This window comes from Sinocyclocheilus grahami, unplaced genomic scaffold (assembly GCF_001515645.1).
Source record: "Sinocyclocheilus grahami isolate Dianchi unplaced genomic scaffold, SAMN03320097.WGS_v1.1 scaffold25.1, whole genome shotgun sequence".
Taxonomy (NCBI): domain Eukaryota; kingdom Metazoa; phylum Chordata; class Actinopteri; order Cypriniformes; family Cyprinidae; genus Sinocyclocheilus; species Sinocyclocheilus grahami.
The window spans coordinates 3110824-3133229 of NW_015505204.1; the positions used below are offsets into that span (position 1 = coordinate 3110824).

Below are 22406 nucleotides of genomic sequence, written 5' to 3' on the forward strand. Positions count from 1 at the left end.
GTTACGCCTTCTTTCTTTGTGTGAACATTTGGGCGGCATTATGCAAATCTTCCCACATCGTGATGTAGCCATGTGGGGGCGTGTTAGAACGAGCCGTTTTAGGTAGGCGTGGTTAACTCTTAACGTTTATAAAGAATATCTCTTTGGATTTGAGACTTTAGTCTTTGCAACTTTACAGATCTTCTTTATGCACCAAGAGCTTGTAACACTTCAAAGAGAAAGGAAAAATTTAAATCATCATATGACCCCTTTAAGGTAACAAAATCATTAATTGCAATCAGAATCAAAATCACTAAATTCCCTTCCTAATCACTGTTGTGCCCTTGAGAGAGGCACTTGTGTTACTCTAGAGGACAGGATTGGAAAACCCACATTGTGTCAAAGCATGTGTGCTGCCACTAGGCCAGAACTTACTGTTAAGATATTTTCATACGAAACTAGATTAAAAATGCATGTAATGAAGTCGTGTGACAACAATGCAGCACAGCTTGTTTAGTTTGGAATGTTTATTATTTCATAATGTGTACTGTTTCACTTGCTATTTCTTGAGTTTTGGCAGTGTCAGGCATTTTGGCAGTGTGACTGCTCCTACGACACCAGTCTAATGTAAAACCAATTAAAGCACAGCAGTTGCTGAGCTTGTTGTGTGAGACAGAGCAACAGAGACAGTGAGAGGGAGAGACGTTCACTTAAATGTTAATACTAGCTTGCAGTATGACAGGATGATGAGCTAATGATAAAGCTGCCTTCTGAAGAATAACTCTCTCTCATGTTATACTTTATATATGCACTGTATATACACACTACCTACAGTACTGTCAGTACTATTTTTATGAATAGTTTTATTTAGAAAGGATGCATTCATTTGATCAAATGTGACAAAAAAAATAAAAAAAAATTTAAATAAATGCTGTTCTTTTGAACTTTCTATTTTTTAAAGAATCCTGAAAAAAAAATACATCACAGATTTCACAGAAATATTAAGCAGCACATCTGTTCTCAACACTGATAATAAAAATAATGTTTTTGAGCACCGAATCAGCATATTAGTATCATGTGACACTGAAGACTGGAGTAACGATGCTGAGTTTTGTCATCCCAGGAATAAATTACATTACTTACCGACACCAAACCTTCGAACAAGGGTATATGTAGAGCAAGTCAGGCATCTCAATATGAACTGAAATATTTCATATTTCTCATCAAATTCCAAATTATCTGAGCTAATCCACCCATACTCAAATTATATATATACATATATATATTAGTGCTGTCAAACGATAAATCGCGATTAATCGCATCCAAAATAAAAGTTTTTATTTACATAATATATCTGTGTACTGTGTATATTTATTATGTATATATATATAAATGCACACACATACAGTATATATTTTGAAAGTATTTTCATGTATTTACATGTATATATTTATATTCATATAATTTATATTATATACCGTGTATAAATATATTTAATATATAAACGTAACATATTTTTCTCAAATATGTACATGCATGCTTATATATACATAATAAATGTACACAGTACACACACATATACTATGTAAACAAAAGCTTTTATTTTGGATGCGATTAATCGTTTGACAGCACTAATATATATATATATATATATATATATATTAGTATATATTAGTGCTGTCAAACAATTAATTGTGATTAAACATTTGACAGCACTATTATTTATTTATTTATTTGTAGGTAGCTGAGATACATACTTTAAACTAAATGATAATATTTGCATTTGAAAAATCCTGAAACTCATTCTCTGTGTGATACTGATCAAAATGCATCTCTTTGTTTATCTCTCTGTTGTGTTTACTGTCATTTGTACAGTCTGCACCTCATTTTCTAGGTTTAAGTGAAAATAGGAAGCCAATAAGTGTGGTGTTTCCATTAAGGGCAGGTCAAGGGGCAGCAAATTCCCATAATTACATGTCGCAGGATGATAAAATCATGGCAGGTGTGACAAGAGGGACCAAGAACAGTGGAGCTAATGTTTTTGGGGGCTTAAAGTTTGAAGATATATGAGGTATTTTGGTGAAAGGAATGATTTTTTTCTGAATTGTTTTTCTTTTTTTTCTCTGCTTTCTGTGACCTGATGAGCAGTAAACAAGAGGAATCGTGGTTCCCTTGGTAAGACACTCTAATAAACTCTTAAAGCTTGTAATCTTCACTCTTCTTCTCGCTTTCTCTCTCATTCAATTGCCCTCTTCTCCTGTCTCTTTTCTCTGATGACATCAGATGATCATCTGCTTTGAGATTTTGAATTATGAAGTGAACATTCGTCCTCTTGTCATTTCCCTCTCTGATTGCCCAGAAGATGAGACATGGGCTATGTTCAGATTTATAGGCTGCGGGAAGCATTCTGAACAGGGTTAGATGGAGAACACTGACGAGAACAGAAGCAATAATAGGTCTTAGTTTGAGAAGAAACAGTGTAAGCCAGCACAAATACTGCAGCTCGCTAAAAGACAAATAAACTGAGCACAGAATATACACAAAAATATACATTTTTACTAAAATACTCCTAGTCGGACATTAAATGTGGGTTTTGGATTCTACATGTGACAAAAGTAATTGAATTTTTATGAGAGGAGTAACTGTAACTGTTTTTTAGTAATGGAGTATAAATGTAATATAATAACTATGTTCAGATGAGTAAATTAATTCATTATATATGTTTTCATAAACTTCAAATTGCACATTGGTTGGAGGACATCATTGGGCAGGATGTGGAGTAACATTTTTGTAAATAACGGATTACATTTTTATTTTTATTTTTTTAACATTTAATGTTTTAATCAATTTAATCAATTAATCAAATAAATAATATACAGATTAATTAATTAGCAAAATAATCGTTAGCTGCAGCCTTTTAAAGGGGTCATATGATGTTGCTAAAAAGAACATTATTTTGTGTATTTGGTGTAATGAAATGTGTTTATGAGGTTTAAGGTTAAAAAAACACATTATTCTCCACATACTGTACATTATTGTACATTATTGAAACGCGTCGATTTTTACAAAGCTCATCGGTCTGAAAAGCGAGGTGTGCTCTGATTGGCCAGCTATCCAGTGCATTGTGATTGGCCGAATACCTCAAGCGTGTGACGAAATGTTACTGTGATGCTGTGTCCCGGAGCGATGAGACAAAAACATTAAAACCCATTATAAACGAGGCATTTGTTGCATCCAGTGGGGACATAATTACCGATTATAATGACTTATACTGTCTTTTCGAGCGTTGCGTAGCATCGCGCCGCATAAACATAAAACCATGTCTGCATTTGTGATCGGAGAAATGACGAACAACAAGCCCTACTCTACACTGCTCAAAACTCGCGTTTGAATCATCAGTGGCAAATTCTTTAAATATGAAAACGTATTTACAGTCTGTGAGTCAGAACAGCCGGCATTGTAGTCTACTCTCCCAGGATCAGGAAACAGTTCTCCATAAAATATGCTGCAAACATCTGAATATTTGGGTTAAACTGTTCTGGAACAGTGTTGTAAATACAACTTAACCACTGATTTCTAGTCATGTCCTCTTTTGGAAGGCCAAACAAAGTAGTTTCGCTTTCGCAACGAAACACACAGCATTTTCACAACATGGCGGCGGCGGTGGCAGCAACAATAAAGTTACGCCTTCTTTCTTTGCGTGAACATTTGGGCGGCGTTGTGCAAATCTTCCCACATCGTGACGTAGACACGTGGGGGCGTGTTTAAACGAGCCGTTTTAGGAGGTCATGGACCAGGCTTAACTTTTAAAAAGAATATCTCTTTTGGTTTGAGACTTTAGTCTTTGCAACTTTAGGGATCTTATCTATTCACGAACAGTTTGTAACACTCCAAAGAGAAAGGAAAACTTGAAATCACATCATATGACCCCTTTAATTAATATAAACCAAGTAATTGTCACAAAATCCATGTACTTACCGTACTTTCATTTCCTTAATGACGATTCTGTTTCAATTATTCTGAAGTTATTTTATTTTATTTTATTTTAATGACAACCAAGAGTTAAGAGAATTAAATTTTTTTAATGAAATTAATGTACTAATATTATGAGTGCAGTGAAGCATACATCATAAGAAATGTTTTTCACATGATTCTTTCTTTTTTTTTGGTAATATGTAGTATTCAGTGTATACCCAGTTTGCAGTATGCATGCATTTCATTCCAAAAAATAGCAACTACTCTTGTTTATCTTTATTGGATCTCCTTATTTTTCTCCAATTATTTTGCGTTTTGTACATAACATAAGCATGCATACCCAAGTTTTTGTTTGATCATTTGAAATTATTCTACAGGCCTTAAAATGGGAAATCCTAAAGCTAAACCCACACACACAGCATGTTTTTTTGCATAAAATGCCCAAACTATCTCCATATAGGAGGTTTTTGCACAACTTATATTTTTACAGCCTTTCAATGCTCTCGAAAAAAACTTGCCTGACAGCACGCACAGCAAGATCCTTAAACAGTGTGCATGTTGTAAGAATCATGATTTTAGTTTTTTTGTGAGAATGCTCATACACAGTACTGTGTTGTTATCATTATAGTTCTTTTATTAACTTTGTTATTCTCGTAGAGTTTTTTAAAACTGTATGGTTATAGCTATCATTGGTTATAATTCTGAAAATGAATCATAGATTTTGAACACATTTTAGTATGAAAGTTATTGAATGAATCATCATTTGTTTGTAAAAATGTTCACATGCAGCTTTCACACACAAACTTGTATGTATGCCTGGTTAGTGAATGAGACCCAATGTTTTTATTGCTCATCAACTGGAAAAAATCACTCTGAAAGTTTCAGTCATAGGCCTATTGTTCCTCTGTATCATTATTGCTATACTTTGCCATTATCTAGAGTTAGAGTAATTTTATTTACTTTAACTTTATATTATTTATATATTTAAGTTAGGCTTTAAAGGCTGTTGTAAAGATCAGATGATGCCTTTACTAACAAGTTGATTGTCTCTTATCATTTAACATTGCATTTCTTTCTATTCATTTTTCAATTAGTTAGCTATACACACACTCAACCTACGCAACTTAACTTTTAAATATTAGTCAAGCTACAATTAAAGACATATGTATGCTGCTGGCCATATTATAGTCTCTTCATCAAAGTGACCTCTCTGCTCCTGATTTAGTGACATTCCCCAATAGTTCTAACTGATCTACTGAAGGTTTTAAGTAGCTAAATCATAGATAAAACTCTGATGGAGCATGTGATGGTTAGGTTTGATTAAGAAATATTTGGAAAGAGTCAGTATGAAATCAGAAATAAATAAAAAATCACAGTTGGAACTGCCTCTGTGACATTTTCATCAACAGACACCTACATAAGACTTTGTCACAGAAGAAGTTTAAATGCAGCCTTTAGTGACACATCAGCCCTGTTGTAGACACTCTAAAGTTGTCTTTTTGCCTATTTAGTTACATTTTTTCTTTGTATCTCTCAGTAAGGGGGCGGACAAATTTAGAAATTTGTCAAATTGAATTCTAACAGTTTCAGTTTCTATAGTTCTCTATTTTCTATTTATTCACAGACAACTTAACTTTTAAATATTAGTCAAGCTACAATTAAAGACATATGTATGCTGCTGGCCATATTATAGTCTCTTCATCAAAGTGACCTCTCTGCTCCTGATTTAGTGACATTCCCCAATAGTTATAACTGATCTACTGAAGGTTTTAAGTGGCTAAATCATAGATAAAACTCGGATGGAGCATGTGATGGCTAGGTTTGATTAAGAAATATTTGGAAAGAGTCAGTAGGAAATCAGAAATACATAAAAAAAACAAAAAAGTTTAAATGCAGCCTTTAGTGACACATCAGCCCTGTTGTAGACACTCTAAAGTTGTCTTTTTGCCTATTTAGTTACATTTTTTCTTTGTATCTCTCAGTAAGGGGGCGGACAAATTTAGAAATTTGTCAAATTGAATTCTAACAGTTTCAGTTTCTATAGTTCTCTATTTTCTATTTATTCACAGAGTAGCAAGTTGGCTCTCAGTCTTTTTTTTTTGGCAAATCGTTGGCGTTTTATCTGAGCATCAAAACTTTCCAATGTTTCCAGAAGGTCAGTGGGCTTAAACATCCTCAGCCTCCTTAACATCCCTACTCTTTGATCCAAAAACACAAATATTATTCTCTGCCCTGAGATCTTTTTCACTAAAAGATGTGCTATGAATATTTATACCTCAACTCGCACTCTTATTAGAAACAGCTACGAATATTCTTTCAATGAGCTTATCTGACAGGTGTGCGCCTTACATGATTGGGCGAAAGGGGGCATGCATATGCATGAGGCAGCCAATGGAGTGATGAATAAATTGGGGCTGTTGGAGGCTCAGAGAGACTTTTATAGAAAGATAAAGTGAACATGTCAGAGCAGCCAGCAGTGGAAAAGAGGTTGAGATGGAGGAGGTATTTATTGTTTCTGCCGTTGAATCCGATCCAGGTGCCAATCTGAATATGTATATCCTGATCTGCATAAACGTACAATGAGACTGAATAAGTGCTGATTTGTCAGGAAAGAGCCAAAAGGTGGAGAGCAAAGAGAGAAGAAAGAATGAGGACGAATTAGAAAAACTGTGGCATTGTTATGGCATTCGTTTTTTGTTGCCGTTGTTGTTATTTGTTTAACCCCCTCCTTTTTTCTCGATATTCTTCAGTAAGTGAAAAGCTGTTATCAGCAACGCGCTTAACAGGTCCTTTGCCTTTTTTTCATTTGAAGTGAGTTAGACAAGGTGAGAGCGAGAAAAAAAACGAATGCCAGGTGTGTGAAAACGTATCAAGAGTCTTGCTCTTCCTGTCATGAAATCTGAAAATAAAGGTGAAAATAAAATATCATTGGCTCATAGGGCAACGGAGGAATAGAATCCAACTAGAAAATCCTTTTAACAAGCTGTGTAAATCTGACCTACATTTCAGCAACAAAGTGCCAAGTGTCTAAAAGTTAAACTTTTCATGACTTCTAACAAGGAAAATTCGTAAAGAGAGACCTCAAACGGTTCTTTCTTCTCCCCTTCTTTCTATCGTAATATTTTTCTCCTTTATTTAACAGAAATCTGGACAGTTTCACTTTCATGAAACTTTTGAAAACTACTGAGACTTTTCCTTATTTTGTGGCAGAGATTGTACCTCTGCAATTTACACTTGCTGTGAATCTCGTCTCGTTCTTTTTGCACTTTCGTAAGGGTGTGAAGCTGAGTTTGTGCGCACTTTGTCATAAACTGTCAGAAATTTAATTACAGCGAGCTTGTTTTTGACAGTCTTATTTTAACATCCTTGTCTTGCATCCCCGTGGGTGTGACACGACTATCAACGATGGGAGGCGTGTGGAGTGGATTCACGCTATTTGACCTTTTAAAGTGTTGAGCTGCAGGATTTATCCATGATATATTCTTTAATTTGCATATTGTGATGAGCACATCATGCGTTCTTACTGATGAACTTAATTTACAATTATTGCTAATACGTATAATTGCCGTTTTATTCGTTTTCGTGCTTGCTTCTTGATTTCTCGCTCCCTCGCTCCCTCTCTCTTGATCTCCCTCTCTTATCCTCTCCAAATCTTCTGCTTTTTTGTCTGTGAAGCATGTCAAAATTTTATTGGAAGTTTAATCAATCAAAGCCAATTTATTAGATTACATTTTCATTAATTAAACCACAGTGTGCCCTGATGAAGGTCTATTGATAAAAACATTAACTTGTGATAAATCAAGCAGTGTGTGTATGTGCTTTGATAATAATTCTCTCTTCTATCAAATGTCATGTGGCATTTGTGTAAATCTAGCCCTTAAAAATTTGGGGTGCAAACACTCTGGTTAAAGTTTAATATATTTAAAATTTTAATTTATTCCTATGATAACAAAATGTAGCTATTACTCCAGTCTTTATGTTCACATAATACTTCAGATATTGTAAAATGCTGATTTGGTGGTTAATTATTATAAATTATCATTGGTGCACAATTATTAAAGGGGTCATATGATGCTGCTAAAAAGAACATTATTTTGTGTATTTGGTGTAATGAAATGTGTTTATGCGGTTTAAGGTTCAAAAAACACTATTTTAGAAACATTATTTTCCACATACTGTACATTATTGTTTCTCCTCTATGCCCCGCCTTTCTGAAACGCGTCGATTTTTACAAAGCTCATCGGTCTGAAAAGTGAGGTGTGCTCTGATTGGCCAGCTATCCAGTGCGTTGTGATTGGCTGAATACCTCAAGCGTGTGACGGAAATGTTACGCCCCTTACCATATTGTGATGCCCTGTCTGGCCGGAGCGATGAGACAAAAACATTAAAACCCATTATAAACGAGGCATTTGTTTCATCCAGTGGGGACATTATTATAATGACTTATACTGTCTTTTTACGCTTTGCGTTGCATGCGCCGCGTAAACATAAAACCATGTCTGCATTTGTGATCGGAGAAATTACAAAAAACAAGTGCTACTCTACACTGCCCAAAAAACTCACGTTTGAATCGTCAGTGGCAAATTCTTTAAATATAAAAACACTTGGTGTTATGCAAATCTTCCCACACAGTGACGTAGCCATATGGGGGCGTGTTAGAATGAGCCGTTTTAGGTAGGCGTGGTTGAGTCTTAACTTTTATAAAGAATATCTCTTTGGATTTGAGACTTAAGTCTTTGCAACTTTACAGATCTTCTTTATGCACCAAGAGCTTGTAACACTCCAAAGAGAAATGAAAAATTGAAATCGCATCATATGACCCCTTTAAAAATGGTTGTGTTGAAATCAGAATTTGCTGCTTAAAATGTTTGTGGAAAGCATGATACATTTTTATTTTTTTTATTTTAATGCATACATAATAGAAAAAGAATAGAGACTGCTAGTGTTTGAGGGTCATTTTTATAGTAAATAAAAAGAAAACAAGTAGATAGAATAGAAAAAGAATAGAGAATGCTAGAGTTAGAGGGTCAGAGGGTCAATTTATTATTATTATTATTTAATATTAAGCAACTGTTTCCAACATTGATAAGCAGATTAGAATGATTCCTGAAGGACCATGTGACACTAAAGACTGGAGTAATAATGCTGAAAATTCTGCTTTGCATCGCAGAAATAAATTATATTTCAAAGGATATTACAATAAAAACAATTAATAAAAAAACTATATTTCAATTTAGAATAATATTTCTCAATTGTAATGTTTTTTCTGTATTTTTGATCAAATAAATGCAGCATAAAAAAAATCTTACTTATATATACACAAACACTTACAGTGGTGTGAAAAAGTGTTGGCCCCCTTCCTGATTGAAAATAAGAAATCAGGAAGGGGGCCAACACTTTTTCACACCACTGTATATATATATAATAGTGATTTTTATTTAAACACATTGTCATGCTTCATGTATTATTCAGGGGTTCCCACAACGAAGCTGGAATGGTTCAAAGATGCCGTCCACCTCTCCACACTGAACAACCCTCGATACAAACTCACCTCCTCCTCAATGGTTCTGCAAGTGCGGAGAATTCAACCGGACGATGCTGGAATTTTCCAGTGCTTCGCTGAAAACACGGCCGGAGAAATACAGGCATATACCAACTTGGTCGTCACAAGTAAGATGAACAGCTATAGGAACATTTCACCAAAAAATGCAGTACTGCCATCATTTACTCACCCTAATTTTGTTCCAAACCTGAATGACTGAGAGGCCTTGAGTAGCACAAAGACATTTTGAATTTATTTCGGTGCTAGTTACCATATATTTTCATTATATGGACACAGAATTCTTCCTAATAAAAAATTCCATTCCACTGGAAAAGAAAAGTAATATGGCTTTGGAACAACATGAGGGTGAGTAAATGATGACAGAATTTTCATTTCTGGGTGAACTATTGCTTCAAGCTAATGGGAGGATGATGCATAAATACAGCCATGGATGTTTTAAAAGTCAGTGATCTTGCTCTCTTTCCCTCTCGGTTGTGAATTGATCAGGGAGTTCAGAGACCCCTCATTGATCTGTGTAATTAATCAGTGTCTACTGAGAGCTCAACCTTTAACACACACACACACACACACACACACACACACACACACACACACACACTCAGCACTTAATCAACACCTCCAGCTCTCTCTCGCTTAGTTATCCTCATCTCTTTTTTTCTCTCAAGTTTCATTTCACTTCACACCATTTTTTATTTAAGTTTGAGAGTTTTAAAGTTAGGCAAATTCATCATGTTTATGAAATTAATTAGCAAGTGGATAACTTGAATAACTGAATTTTATAATAGTGGCATGATATTTAAAGCTGCAGTTTGTTTACTCTAAACACTGCATGTACATATATGCAGTGACCCCAAATAATTGAGCACTCAAGTCTCATATAAAATGTATTTATTTCATTGCATTCGATATCAAAATATCAAACCAAATAGCATTTGCAAACAAGTAATGCTAGAGCTACATTACCATTCAAAAGTTTGGGGTCTGAAACACTTGGCATTGACATGCAACCTGTATCCAGATGTTGTCCACATACACATTGAAACGACAAGTGTAAACGTGCTTCTGATCGGAAAGGTCAAGAGGTAGTCGAGGAGGCATTGTGATCGGATCTCAGTGTAATGTAAATGCAATCCAGCCATCGTGTCTGCATTCGCAGGTCGGCATCAGGCAAAACCCCGCCCCTCTCTCCCGAACGGTCAGAAGAAAGATGGAGGAAAGTACCTAAAAGTTGCAGAACCACTCATTCTCTGTAAAGAACGCACATTTTTCCCACCACAGCTGGCAAAAGAAAACCCACCACTTCAGGTTGACTTTGCACCAGGGCCATCCTCTGCAGACTTCTTTAAATATTGTGCAGGAAAGACAGATCCGATCGGTTATCCAGATTGAGAAGTTGATGTTTCCACGTGTGAACGCGCCGGGTCCTGATATGCTTCATTGGATCATGGTGATCGCATGTTAATGCCAAGTGTGAACGCAGCCTGAGATTTTTTGTAATGTTTTTGAAAGAAGTCTTTCATGCTCACCAAGGCTGCATTTATTTGAGTAATACAGTAAAATATTGTGAAATATTATTACAGTTGATTCATTTTACAATTTACTAATTATTTTATTATTACAAAACCTTCCTCTAGCAATGCTAAGGTCATGGGTTTCATGGATTCTTTTATCAGTGGAAAGTTAAAAAGAACAATTTTTTGAAATAGAATACATTTCTAAAAATCTTTACTGTCACATTTGATTTATTTAATGCAACATTTATTTATAAAAGTATATATTTTTAATTATTTAAAAAAGTATTATTACTATTATTATTATTATAAAATCTTACTAACATCAAACTTCTAGTGTACCCTTTTTTTGGTTTTCATTAACTCCTGAAGTAAACACAAATGGAAGTCATTCCATTTCAAAATGATTTTTAAGTTTTAAGTTCAAAAATTATTTTTAAGAGTTCCCTTGAGATTTTAAATATTGTCACAAAAATAACGTGTTAATAAATTGTATTCCGCCGTTATAATCTACTATGTGTTAGAGTAGGTTACATTAAATAAATTATTTATAAATTTAATCATATTTATGCATACAGCTTTTTGGGGATCATATTGTTATGGAATATTTGTTTTAAAAAGTATATTCGCCACACTTAAGGACAAGTTTGAACAGTATATCAGTTGTTTTAATTAAAGTTTTGCTTGAAAAGTTGGTATTTTATCTAATGCAATGACATTCTTAATTTTTAAAGTGTCCAAATTCTTATTGGCTAGGGTGACCACACTCTAAAAAATGCTGGGTTAAATATAACCCAGCGCTGGGTTAAAAAGGGACAAACCCAGCTATTGGGTTGTTTTGAACCCAACCGCTGGGTCAAAACAACCCAATAGCTGGGTCAAAATAACCCAACCGCTGGGTCAAAACAACCCAATAGCTGGGTCAAAACAACCCAATAGCTGGGTTTGTCCCTTTTTAACCCAGCACTGGGTTATATATAACCCAGCATTTTTTAGAGTGCATACACTATTTATTCCTAATGACATGCTCTTTATAGGGATCTTAGTAATCTTGGACTTGTAATTGCATTTCTTTGAGCATTCTGTAGACCCCACCTTCTTGCACACCACAATTGGTTTATTATGTACAATGCCTACATGCGACTGAACTACTTTTCAGTCCCGATTCATCCTCCCATTCTAGGCAATTTAGAAATCCTGGCCAGACAATTTCCAGAAAAAGAGTATGCATATTCACCCTTATGACCTCTATATTTCTTCGATTTTCAGTTATCTGACTCACTTATTTTTATGGTAGGCGTGTCGCCATCTTTCACCACGCCCCCTTCTGACATCACTGTGACTGATGGAACGTCAGCTGTCTTCACCTGTGAGACATCCGGTGCCCCCAAACCTGCCATTGTTTGGAGGAAAGGTACGTTGGATTATATTCACGCTCCTTTGCATGTCATTTACACGGTTACACGTTAAACTTGTAAGCAGTGACTAAACCCTGTGAATCTTGCAGGTTCTCAGGTGTTAGCGAGCGGATCGGTGCAGATGCCTCGTTTCACTCTGCTGGAGTCCGGAGGCTTACGGATACTCCCCATAATGCCGAGCGACGCAGGAAACTATACGTGCTTGGCATCTAACTCTGACGGACTGGTCAACACAACAGTGGCCCTGACAGTCTTGAGTACGAAAGTGTAAAATTGTGAAAAAATATGTTGTTTTTAATGACTTGAAAGTACAAACAAATGCAGTGTATTTGAAATTCAGCGGAGGCAGGATTGCAGACAATTTCCAAACATGCCTTTTATCAGCAGTCATTGTTCAGCTTAATAGCAGCATTCATTAGCTAGGCTGATTGTAAAGGCATAGCAGAGCACAGTATTTTTGAAATGTTAAGTCTTTTGCAGTAATTTCACACCGGAATAGTGTCATCCTTAAATCCCAAGGACTCGGTTTATCTTGCACTGCATGCTTAATGATGCTGATGTAGGTTTACGCTCAAGCGTGGGTGCGTGGAAGTGTCTAAGAGCATTTTTGACATCCAGCCTAAATAATGCTGTTTGTGGATTGGCCACTTAAAAGGAAAAGCAAGAAGTCTGTCAGATTAAAACTGCAGTGTGTAATTTAGGCACTGTTGGCGGCCCCAAATGGAATTTCGAAAAACTACTCCCATCTACCACTTTTCAGACAAAAACATAGTCCTAGCCCAAAGTCGTGCATTGGTTGAGCTGGGAATTGACATGTCGGGCCGCAGAGCAACTGTTAGGACTATTATAGTTAACTTTAAAGCTGCAGTCCATAACTTTTTTTGGTTAAAAATGATCCGAAGTCAATATTTGAGCAAGTACATAACCAGCCAGTGTTCAAAACTATCGGCTTACTTTAGCCCGATTCACAACGGTCAGTTTATAATAATGTTTTATAATTTGAGTGGTACGGGTAGGTTTTCACAGGAAATTCGAGCACGCTGCTGTGTCATTACGTCACTTCTGTAAACATAAAGAAGTTGTCCCGGCTACTAGGCTATCGCATGTGAGGATGCTGCAGGTGGCCGATCGTTTATAGCCTTTTCTCACAGCAGCTGAAATAATTAAATGTCAAAAAATAATTTTGATGCCGGATTGTAATCCAGAAAGGATTATATGAAACACGTGAATGAAATTAAATTATATTCCAGTTTTAAATGTGCTTCTGATTACAGATAGCCTGGGATTACACAAGATTTTTATTTTTAAAGACAACCAGTTCGAAGGGAGCATATAGTTTGCTTTTTGGGTTAAAATAATTTCTTGGTATGAAATTCGAATGGTATGACAATTAAGTCAAGTCAAGTCACCTTTATTTATATAGCGCTTTTAACAATACAGATTGTGTCAAAGCAACTGAACAGCATTAATTAGGAAAATAGTGTGTCAATAATGCAAAATGACAATAGTAAACACTAATTTTTCAGTTAAAGACAATTCATCATTCAATTCAGTGATGTCATCATCCAGCTCAGTTCATTGGAAATGAAGTGTGCCCAACTAAGCAAGCCAGAGGCGACAGATTAGACTGTACAGAAATTGAAATCTACTCACTTATACACACTGTACTCAGTCACGCAATGCTGATGTTGTTAACATTAACAATACAGTGATGTCATCATCCAGCTCAGTTCATTGGAAATGAAGTGTGCCCAACTAAGCAAGCCAGAGGCGACAGATTAGACTGTACAGAAATTGAAATCTACTCACTTATACACACTATACTCATAGTCACGCAATGCTGATGTTGTTAACATTAATAATCTGAGAATAATGTATAACAATAATAATAATTTTCACGGTTTGATGTGATATGAGCTAATCGATTGTTAGATTAAAGTTGGTCAGAACAAACGTGGCAGACTTGTTACTTGTTCAGATGACAATGTCCGGTGAAAATTCTTATTTAGGTCATATATTCCAAGACGTAGGCTAGAATCTGTGATTACTAAGTATAGGATTCACTCCGGTGCGGTGACTGACTGCCACACATACTCCTCAAAGCATTAGATTCATCCGCGCTGGAGCCGTGCCGCCGAACAACCCACGCAAGGAAGATAATTCCGCAAGTAACTGCAATTCCAGGTTTTCAAACAGAGATGGTGAAAAAGAGGCAAAAGTTACGGACTATAAAATGAAATCTATAAAAAAAATAATAAATAAACCTTTTTTGTTACTTGAAATAAACATTAACTGAATTGAAAAAAGGTTGCCAAGGCACGTTGATGTAATAAAACAGCTAAAACTGAAATAAAATGAATAAAACTATATAAACATAAAAAATGACTAAAATGCTAGCTAGAATTAAAATGGAAAATATAAAATAAAAACTGATTCAAAATTTTAATAAAATCTAGAATAGTATCTCAATGATACTAAAATAAGACACTCTGTGCATTAACTGGGAGAAAGCGTTTAAATGTTGAAAATATTACATGCATTAGCTTTAATCAAGTCAATTGGACCCAGTGGGTTGTGTGTGAGAGAGAATTAGTTAATTTGCTTAGCCGTACTATATGTTCATTGAAACGCAGTGTGAATATTCGAACGTTCATGCTTTGTAAATTTCATTCTGTTTTGCTAATGAAGCTGTCAGTGGGAATTACCTAATAGGGTTAAAAGAACTGTGAATAATGATGTTGGTAATGATTAAACTGTGGCGTGAATTTGTCCTAAACTGCATTTTATTAATCAGGTCGAACCTTCATTTCAACACCCCCTGAGGATCAGCGTGTCATCAAGGGAACTACCGCTGTGTTGAACTGCGGCGCAATCCACGACCCCAGAGTCACCGTCAGGTCAGAGCTTGAGCTCAGATGCATTTTGACATTTAAATTTCTCAAACTTAATAATATTGTCTCTGCAAGGTCTGCATTGATTTTTGCTAATTAGCGATGCTACAGTAAGTCAAGCATTGCTGTTGCTATTACTCAAATCCTGCTCACCCCGCACAACTTGTGCTACAGACATGAATGATTCCTTAAATCGTGCCACTTGAGTTCTTTTCTAAGCTATTTGAAGGTAGACTTGCGGCGGATGAGCTATGATGTAAATGCTGAATAAATTCCCACAGTAGATGCACATCAAAAACAAGTCATGTGACTGAATAATTTGTGCATAACTTATTTTTATTGTGTGCCAATTACCTAGGAACGTGGAATGGGAGCACTGATTATTCAAAAGTTGTTTTTGCAATATTCATGTTAAAAATATTACTCAATATATTGCTGAATAAATTGATCAAAAGTTACAGTCAAGACTTTCAGATTGTTAAAAAAAATTATATTACAAATAAATTCTGGTCTTTTTATTCATCAAATCAACATATTGGATCATATAAGGATCATGTGACACTGAAGACTGGAATAATGGCTGCTGAAAATTCAGCTTTGCATCACAGGAATAAATCACTTTTAAAAATATATTAAAATAGAAATTTAAATTGTAATAATATTTCACAATATTACTGATTTTACTTTATTTTTAATCAAATAAATGCAACCCTAGTGAATATAAGCAACATCATTACAAAACATCTGAAATAAAAAATCTTACCAACCCTAAACATTTGAACAGTAGTGTAGATTGATATTTTTAATGGAAAATGACAAATATATAGATTTTTTTTCTAAGTGTAGTTAGTCATGTACTGTTGCTGCTGCCAAAACGGTTTATTTTTAAGCTTGTCCCTGCTGAAAAGACCTGCATGAATGTCAAGTTTATGGTGTTTAGTGCCAGTTTATCTGATAAAACACAATATTTACTGCTAACTAGCTATGATAGTTGAACCATTTAACCATTCTGGCAACCACAAAACACAAACATATTTTTATTAGGGATAGTTTACATTAGAGACAGCTTACCCTGTCTCTATCCTCCTTGTTTAGGTCATTATGAAGCGTATAAGGGAAAGAAGCCGTCATATGACATTTGATGTTGTTCTGTCTCAGGAGGCTAAGCGCATTTTCTGCAGGTCTTTGGAGTGTGATATTTTTGGTGGATTATGAGTCATCATAAAGAGTCTTATTCTCCTCAGATATGCATGGAAGAAAGGAACCAAGCCGCTGAGCGTGTCGACTGGTGGGCGAGTGTCAGTGAAGGAAGGTTCGCTCCACATCAGCCAGACGTGGTCCGGAGACATCGGAGACTACACCTGCAGGGTCATCTCACCTGCTGGAAACGACTCGAAAACCGCCCGACTGGAAGTCATGTAAGCGGAAATAGACACACAGAGATCCTCACCAACATGCACGCTCGATACGATGCACTCAGAAGCGAATACACTTGTACAGTTCACGCTATTGGAGTGCTATTGTAGGAGGAAAATGCTTGGATCTCAGCTGCAGTTCTGAAGCCAAGACAACCATCCAAAAATGGGCTGTAATGATAGGACAGAGGATGGAGCAGCTGTGATTGTGCATGCGCGTGTGTGTGTGTGTGGCGGGAGGAAGATAAAGCGAGAGTGGAATAAGATAGGCCTGATGCCCAAGGCCAAGATCAGCTCCTTTGACGACTAGCCAATGTTGCTACACTTCTGTGGCATCAGGAACTAATTAAACACACACACACACACACACACACACACATGCACGTGCTTAGATATTAATTACTGCTTCTAGATGGCTGAATGTTGTTCTCCCACAGATTGTCGTATGGATGGATGTAGAGGAAATATCATTGATCTTTGAAGTTAGATGAAATACACAGAGAAACACGAATGACAGGTGGAGTGTGGTGCTTGTTTATTTGTATGCGTTTGAAAATATTATTCACAATCAGAAAGATGTAAACATACCAGATCGACCTAAAGGCCTAAAAATGTGCCCTTTGTGTCAAAAGTCTTTCTTAACCAAGTAATGATTACATGTGCGTTACATGTACACTACGCTTTTATTCAGGAAGAGTGAATTAAATTGATTAGAAGTCACAGTAAAGACATTTATAATGTTACAAAAGATTTCTCTTTCAAATAAATGCTGTTCTTTCGAACTCTGTTCATCAGCGAAACCTGAAAAAAATGGATCACTGTTTCCCCCAAAATATTAAGCGACACAACTATTATTTTCAATATTAATAATAACAAGAAATTATTTCTGAAGGATCGGGTTTCCCAAACACTCCCCCATCCACCATTGGTCAGCCAAACAGATAGCCCCGCCCCAAACTCATGTCATTGGTTGAGCCAAATGCTGCTGTGTTGCTAGTTTTTGGTGGAAATCAACCTACAGTACAAGCTTGAATATTATTCTTATAAAAAAATAAATACAATTTGCCTAAAAAATTGTGAGTGTAGCTTATGGAATCGCGTCACAGCTCAACTGTGAGAAGAATTTACAAATATTACAAATAATAAATCATACAAAACCTAACTGTAATAAACTGTATGATTCGCAAATGAGCTTACAGGACTGCATTGTCGCACAGTTCTTTTAGTACTACTTAACAGAATGCATAATAAAGCAATATTTAATTTAAGACACGTTATTCTGTGAGAAAAACCGGGTTTCGGCTGGCTTTAGAAAAAGACTCCTAACAGCTGGTATTTAAATTATGAGATACAAATTGAAAACACATGCGATTTGAATAATAACAATAATACCTTTGACAGTCACATTAAGATAACAGAGCACCACAATATACTCCTACCTTTAATATTACTGCCTGCAAACTCTTTCGAAAGAAAACTCATCAGACGGTTGAAGGAGAGGCAATGCTTCACATGCTAATGTGATTTCACAGACTTTCAAGTTAATCTCATGCAGTGGACAGGTCCTCTTATTACCACATGTTAGACAACGGCAGAGCAGTTCCTTGCTTAAAACAATATTAGCTGTTATTGCATATTTAGGCTGTTGTGACAGATGGGCATAAATTCTCACACACATATTACAAGCATCTGCAAAGGACATAATTGTATTACGTGATATTGTAATGTAGTTTTCATAAATGTAATGCTGTTGAAGAAACAGTGGAACTTTTTATCTTGCAACAGTAGAAAGTAAAGTTAAAGGGATGATTCACACAGAAATTAAACTTCTGTCATTTTACTCAACCTCATATTGTTCAAAATCCAGATGACTTTCGTCTGTGGAAAAACAAAAGGAGGTACTAGGTTAAATGTTCATGCTGCACTTTAACAGTATGTGCTTCTGCATCTCAAGCTCCAAAAATGACCAAAAAGCTCCATAAATGCACAATAAAGTAATCAGTTTTGCACTTTTTATTGTCATGAGACTGCGGCTCTGACATTTTTCAAAATATCTTCCTTTGTGTTCCACGCATGATATAAAGTCAACAACATTAAGGGGAGTAAATGAAGGCAAAAATGTGGATTTTGTTTGAACTATTAATTTCATGCTTTATTATTCACAAGTAAATCACATTATTTTTAAGCCAACAGGTTTTTTAAATTGTTTTTGTGACAAATTAACTTTTTTTAACTTAAGCACAAAGGTTAAAAATTCTACCTAGTAACTCAAAAATATAAAACTTCTTTTTGTGAAAGAATCTTTCTCGTACCTAAGCTGCTCAGGATCTTATTGAGACACCACAAACCCCTTGCAGACATGAAGAACACTTTTTACTTGCAGAAGTTTTTTTTTTTTTTTTTTTTTTGGTGTTCAATCTACCCACCATTTGTCCTCCACAGAACCCCAGAAGCACCGATTTAAAAGTGCACGCTGCAACAAAGACACAAATCTACAAAGTGACTTACATGTATTTGAACATATAAGCCTAAGGGCTATTTATGCTATTTGAGTTGAGCGTCTCTATTAGTATTGCTCATAGTTTAGGTGAGAGATTTCAACTCATAACCCTAATAAACTTGACTCATCCTACACCGTTTGTGCAACAGACATGAATGATATCTCAAAACTGACTTGCCAAATAGGGGGAAAAAACAACAAGACAAAAATACAAAAAAGAAAAAGACAATTCAATAATACTTACAATATTTTACATGAGAAGGAATACAATTTAAAGGAATAGTTCATCTAAAGATGACAATTTTAGGTGCCATCCAAGATGTAGATGAGTTTGTTTCTTCATCTAAACAGTTTTGGAGAAATTAGCATTATGTCACTTACACACCAAAAGATACTCTGCAGTGAATGGGTGTCGTTATGATGGATAGAGGACTCGTATTTTAGCTGGAAGCAACAGTTTAAACAGGTTAAATACTTCTTACTGATGGGTTTGTTTATTACAAACATACAGCTTTTCACTTCACAAAATGATAATTGATGGACCGGAGTCTTGTGGATTATTGTAATGTTTTTATCAGCTTTTTGAACTCTGATCAGGACAGCACCCATTCACTGCAGAGAATCGATCCATTTATTTCCATAAATTTCTCCAAATATGGTGCTATGAAAAAACAAACTCCAACTTGGATGGCCTGAGGATTTTTGGGGTGAACTATTTTTTAGGTCGAAATTTGAAAACGGTTTCTTAAAATATAAACCTTATGTAGCTCCACCCCTTTTCAGTACTGTGCTCATTATCTTCTGTCTTCTGTTTATATTTCCACAGCATGAAGGTAAGGTCATGCGAATTTATAAATGAACGGCTAATTTTTTTTTTTAATTCCCAGTGTACTGCCATTTATGACATCCTCTTCGAACATTACAATGCTCATGATAACTTTCGCTAATTCTACAATAAGTAAATGCAATTCACCAGCTAATTACTTCAACAGCGATACTATAGAGCTACTGCAAAAACTGAAGTTCAAAGTCTAAATTCTCTGACTCATCAGGTCTATATTTCGATGTGATAGAAAACTGTTCCCTGAATTGAATTCAAATTTGAATTTGAATTGTGTTTGAATATACCACACTGCAAAATGCACATAAGCATATTTTGATTCATAATTTGGCTTTCTCTCTCTCTTTTTCAGAGAACTTCCCCATTCTCCACGTAACCTGCAGGTGGCTCTGAATGAGACAGACAGCAGAACAGTTCTTCTGTCATGGGTTCGGCCCTTTGATGGAAACAGTCCTCTCCTGCGTTACATCATTGAGCTCTCTGAGAACAGTAAGTGTGTGTGCTATTTATATGAGCTTTGGCATATGGTTTATTAAACTTGATGCACCTTAGCTGCAGCTTTCAATTAAGCTGGTTTGCAGCCAGTGGATTCTACAGAAGAAGGCCTTTCTCATTTACCTCTTGCTGTCTTCCTCCTTAAGCTCAGACAGACAGGCTGAAGTGAGTGAGAAGAGAAGAGAAATGGAAGTTGATTGTAATGGAGGGTAGTGGGAGGAGGTTTGTTTTCACTGTATTAAGCCAAGACTCTGTTATCGGTGGAAGATGAATGCTGGAAGAGATAGTGACAGGAAACGCAGAGAGAGAGATTGATTTGTGTATCGTCAAAGGAAAGACAATCAAAAATGTGGGTGGGGTGGAGGTGCTGGATGTCTAATAAACACAGAGATCTCTCTCTTCTCATATACACAAACGTACAAACACACAGAGTTGATTTTCAGTAAATCCAAATGATCACACACTCTTTTTTTGATGGTTTTGTGTGTGAGTGTGTGTCTGTATTGGTATTCATGTGTGTCCCTGCGGCTTAATATTTACTGTTCCTGTTGAATTTGTGATTTATTTTTTGCAGTTGCTCATAGTTTCTGTCTTCTCTTCTCTTGGGTCTGCTTGAGTGGCATCTAAATTGTTCATTGATCTGCTTCCCATCATTTTTAATGCACTGCAAGCGCACACACAAACACACACTCTCATTTATTGGGTGTTGTGGGTAGTAACGCCTCCAGAATAAACAACAGCACGGTCAGATTCATCATTTACCCAACTGCTGTAAAGAAACAGATGATTCAAACAACTCATAATAAATCAAGTAAAATAAGAAAAATAAAAACAATACTCCCCTTTGACACTCTATTTTACCTGTTGTCTTTAGGATTGTGCAATAGTCTAGTCAGAATAAATAAATGTGGTAAAAGCAGCCATGTTGTCTTTATTATTTCTCATTACATTTATATGTAAGGTTTTACATTATAGCGAGCCTGTTGAATGTGATTTCTGTTGAGTTTGTGGTAGTGGCAGAAATATATATTATCCAGAAAAATTTGTCAAAGATTATTATTAACATCAGCTAATGTATACACAATATCAATTTACAATTCACAATTCTTAATATTTACAATTAAGATATCCTCTGCTTATAGTGATAGAATGTATACTGAATTAAATTCTTATAATAATGATAATAATTGAATGTTCAGCTTTGCCATCACAGAATTTTGAATTGTTGTGATCATATTTTTAATGTTTACCGCTTAACATGTTTCCAGTTAATTGGTTAAAATTGGTCACAATCCCTCACGCTAACTCACATCACCATTGTTGGGTGTAATGCATTACAAGTAGGGCTGTCAGTCAATTTTAATCTAATTAATTACATGATGTGTCGATTAATTAATCGCAAATTACATTTGCCTATAAAAATAGCCCCAAAAGATTATGTAATGCTATTTTTGTGTTACATGAGAAAGTATTAAGTAGACATTACAAGTAGTAGCTTTAGAAATAAATATTTGATTTGATTCAACATAAAAATTTATTACATATAGGGCCTAAACGTTTAGGCTACAACGGTCCAATATAAACTATGGAAAAGAAGATAATTTGAGGAACATCTGTTTGTTTTTTTTTTCATTCATGCAATGGAAGTCATAGGTAACCATAACAGCTACCAACAGTCTTCAAAATACCTTTTTTATGTTCCACAAAAGAAAGCCATTCAGGTTTGGGTAAATAATGACATGATTAAATTTTTTGGGGTGAACTGTACCTTTAATGTTTTTCCATCCCCCCCCCCCCCCCCCCCCCCCCCTTTTCATT

General features: G+C 35.6%; 1 protein-coding gene across 1 annotated transcript in view; it reads left to right on the top strand.

Annotated features, from left to right (window-relative positions):
• The window catches only part of LOC107565061 (protein sidekick-1-like), a 214953-nt gene that overhangs the window by 126238 nt on the left and 66309 nt on the right, over positions 1 to 22406 (top strand). Inside the window, exons 6-12 of the mRNA XM_016250249.1 lie at positions 6563 to 6626; positions 9383 to 9624; positions 12326 to 12442; positions 12536 to 12703; positions 15241 to 15343; positions 16582 to 16755; positions 20446 to 20582. Coding sequence (XP_016105735.1) covers positions 6563 to 6626; positions 9383 to 9624; positions 12326 to 12442; positions 12536 to 12703; positions 15241 to 15343; positions 16582 to 16755; positions 20446 to 20582 — 1005 coding nt within the window. The remainder of the gene's footprint in view (positions 1 to 6562; positions 6627 to 9382; positions 9625 to 12325; positions 12443 to 12535; positions 12704 to 15240; positions 15344 to 16581; positions 16756 to 20445; positions 20583 to 22406) is intronic.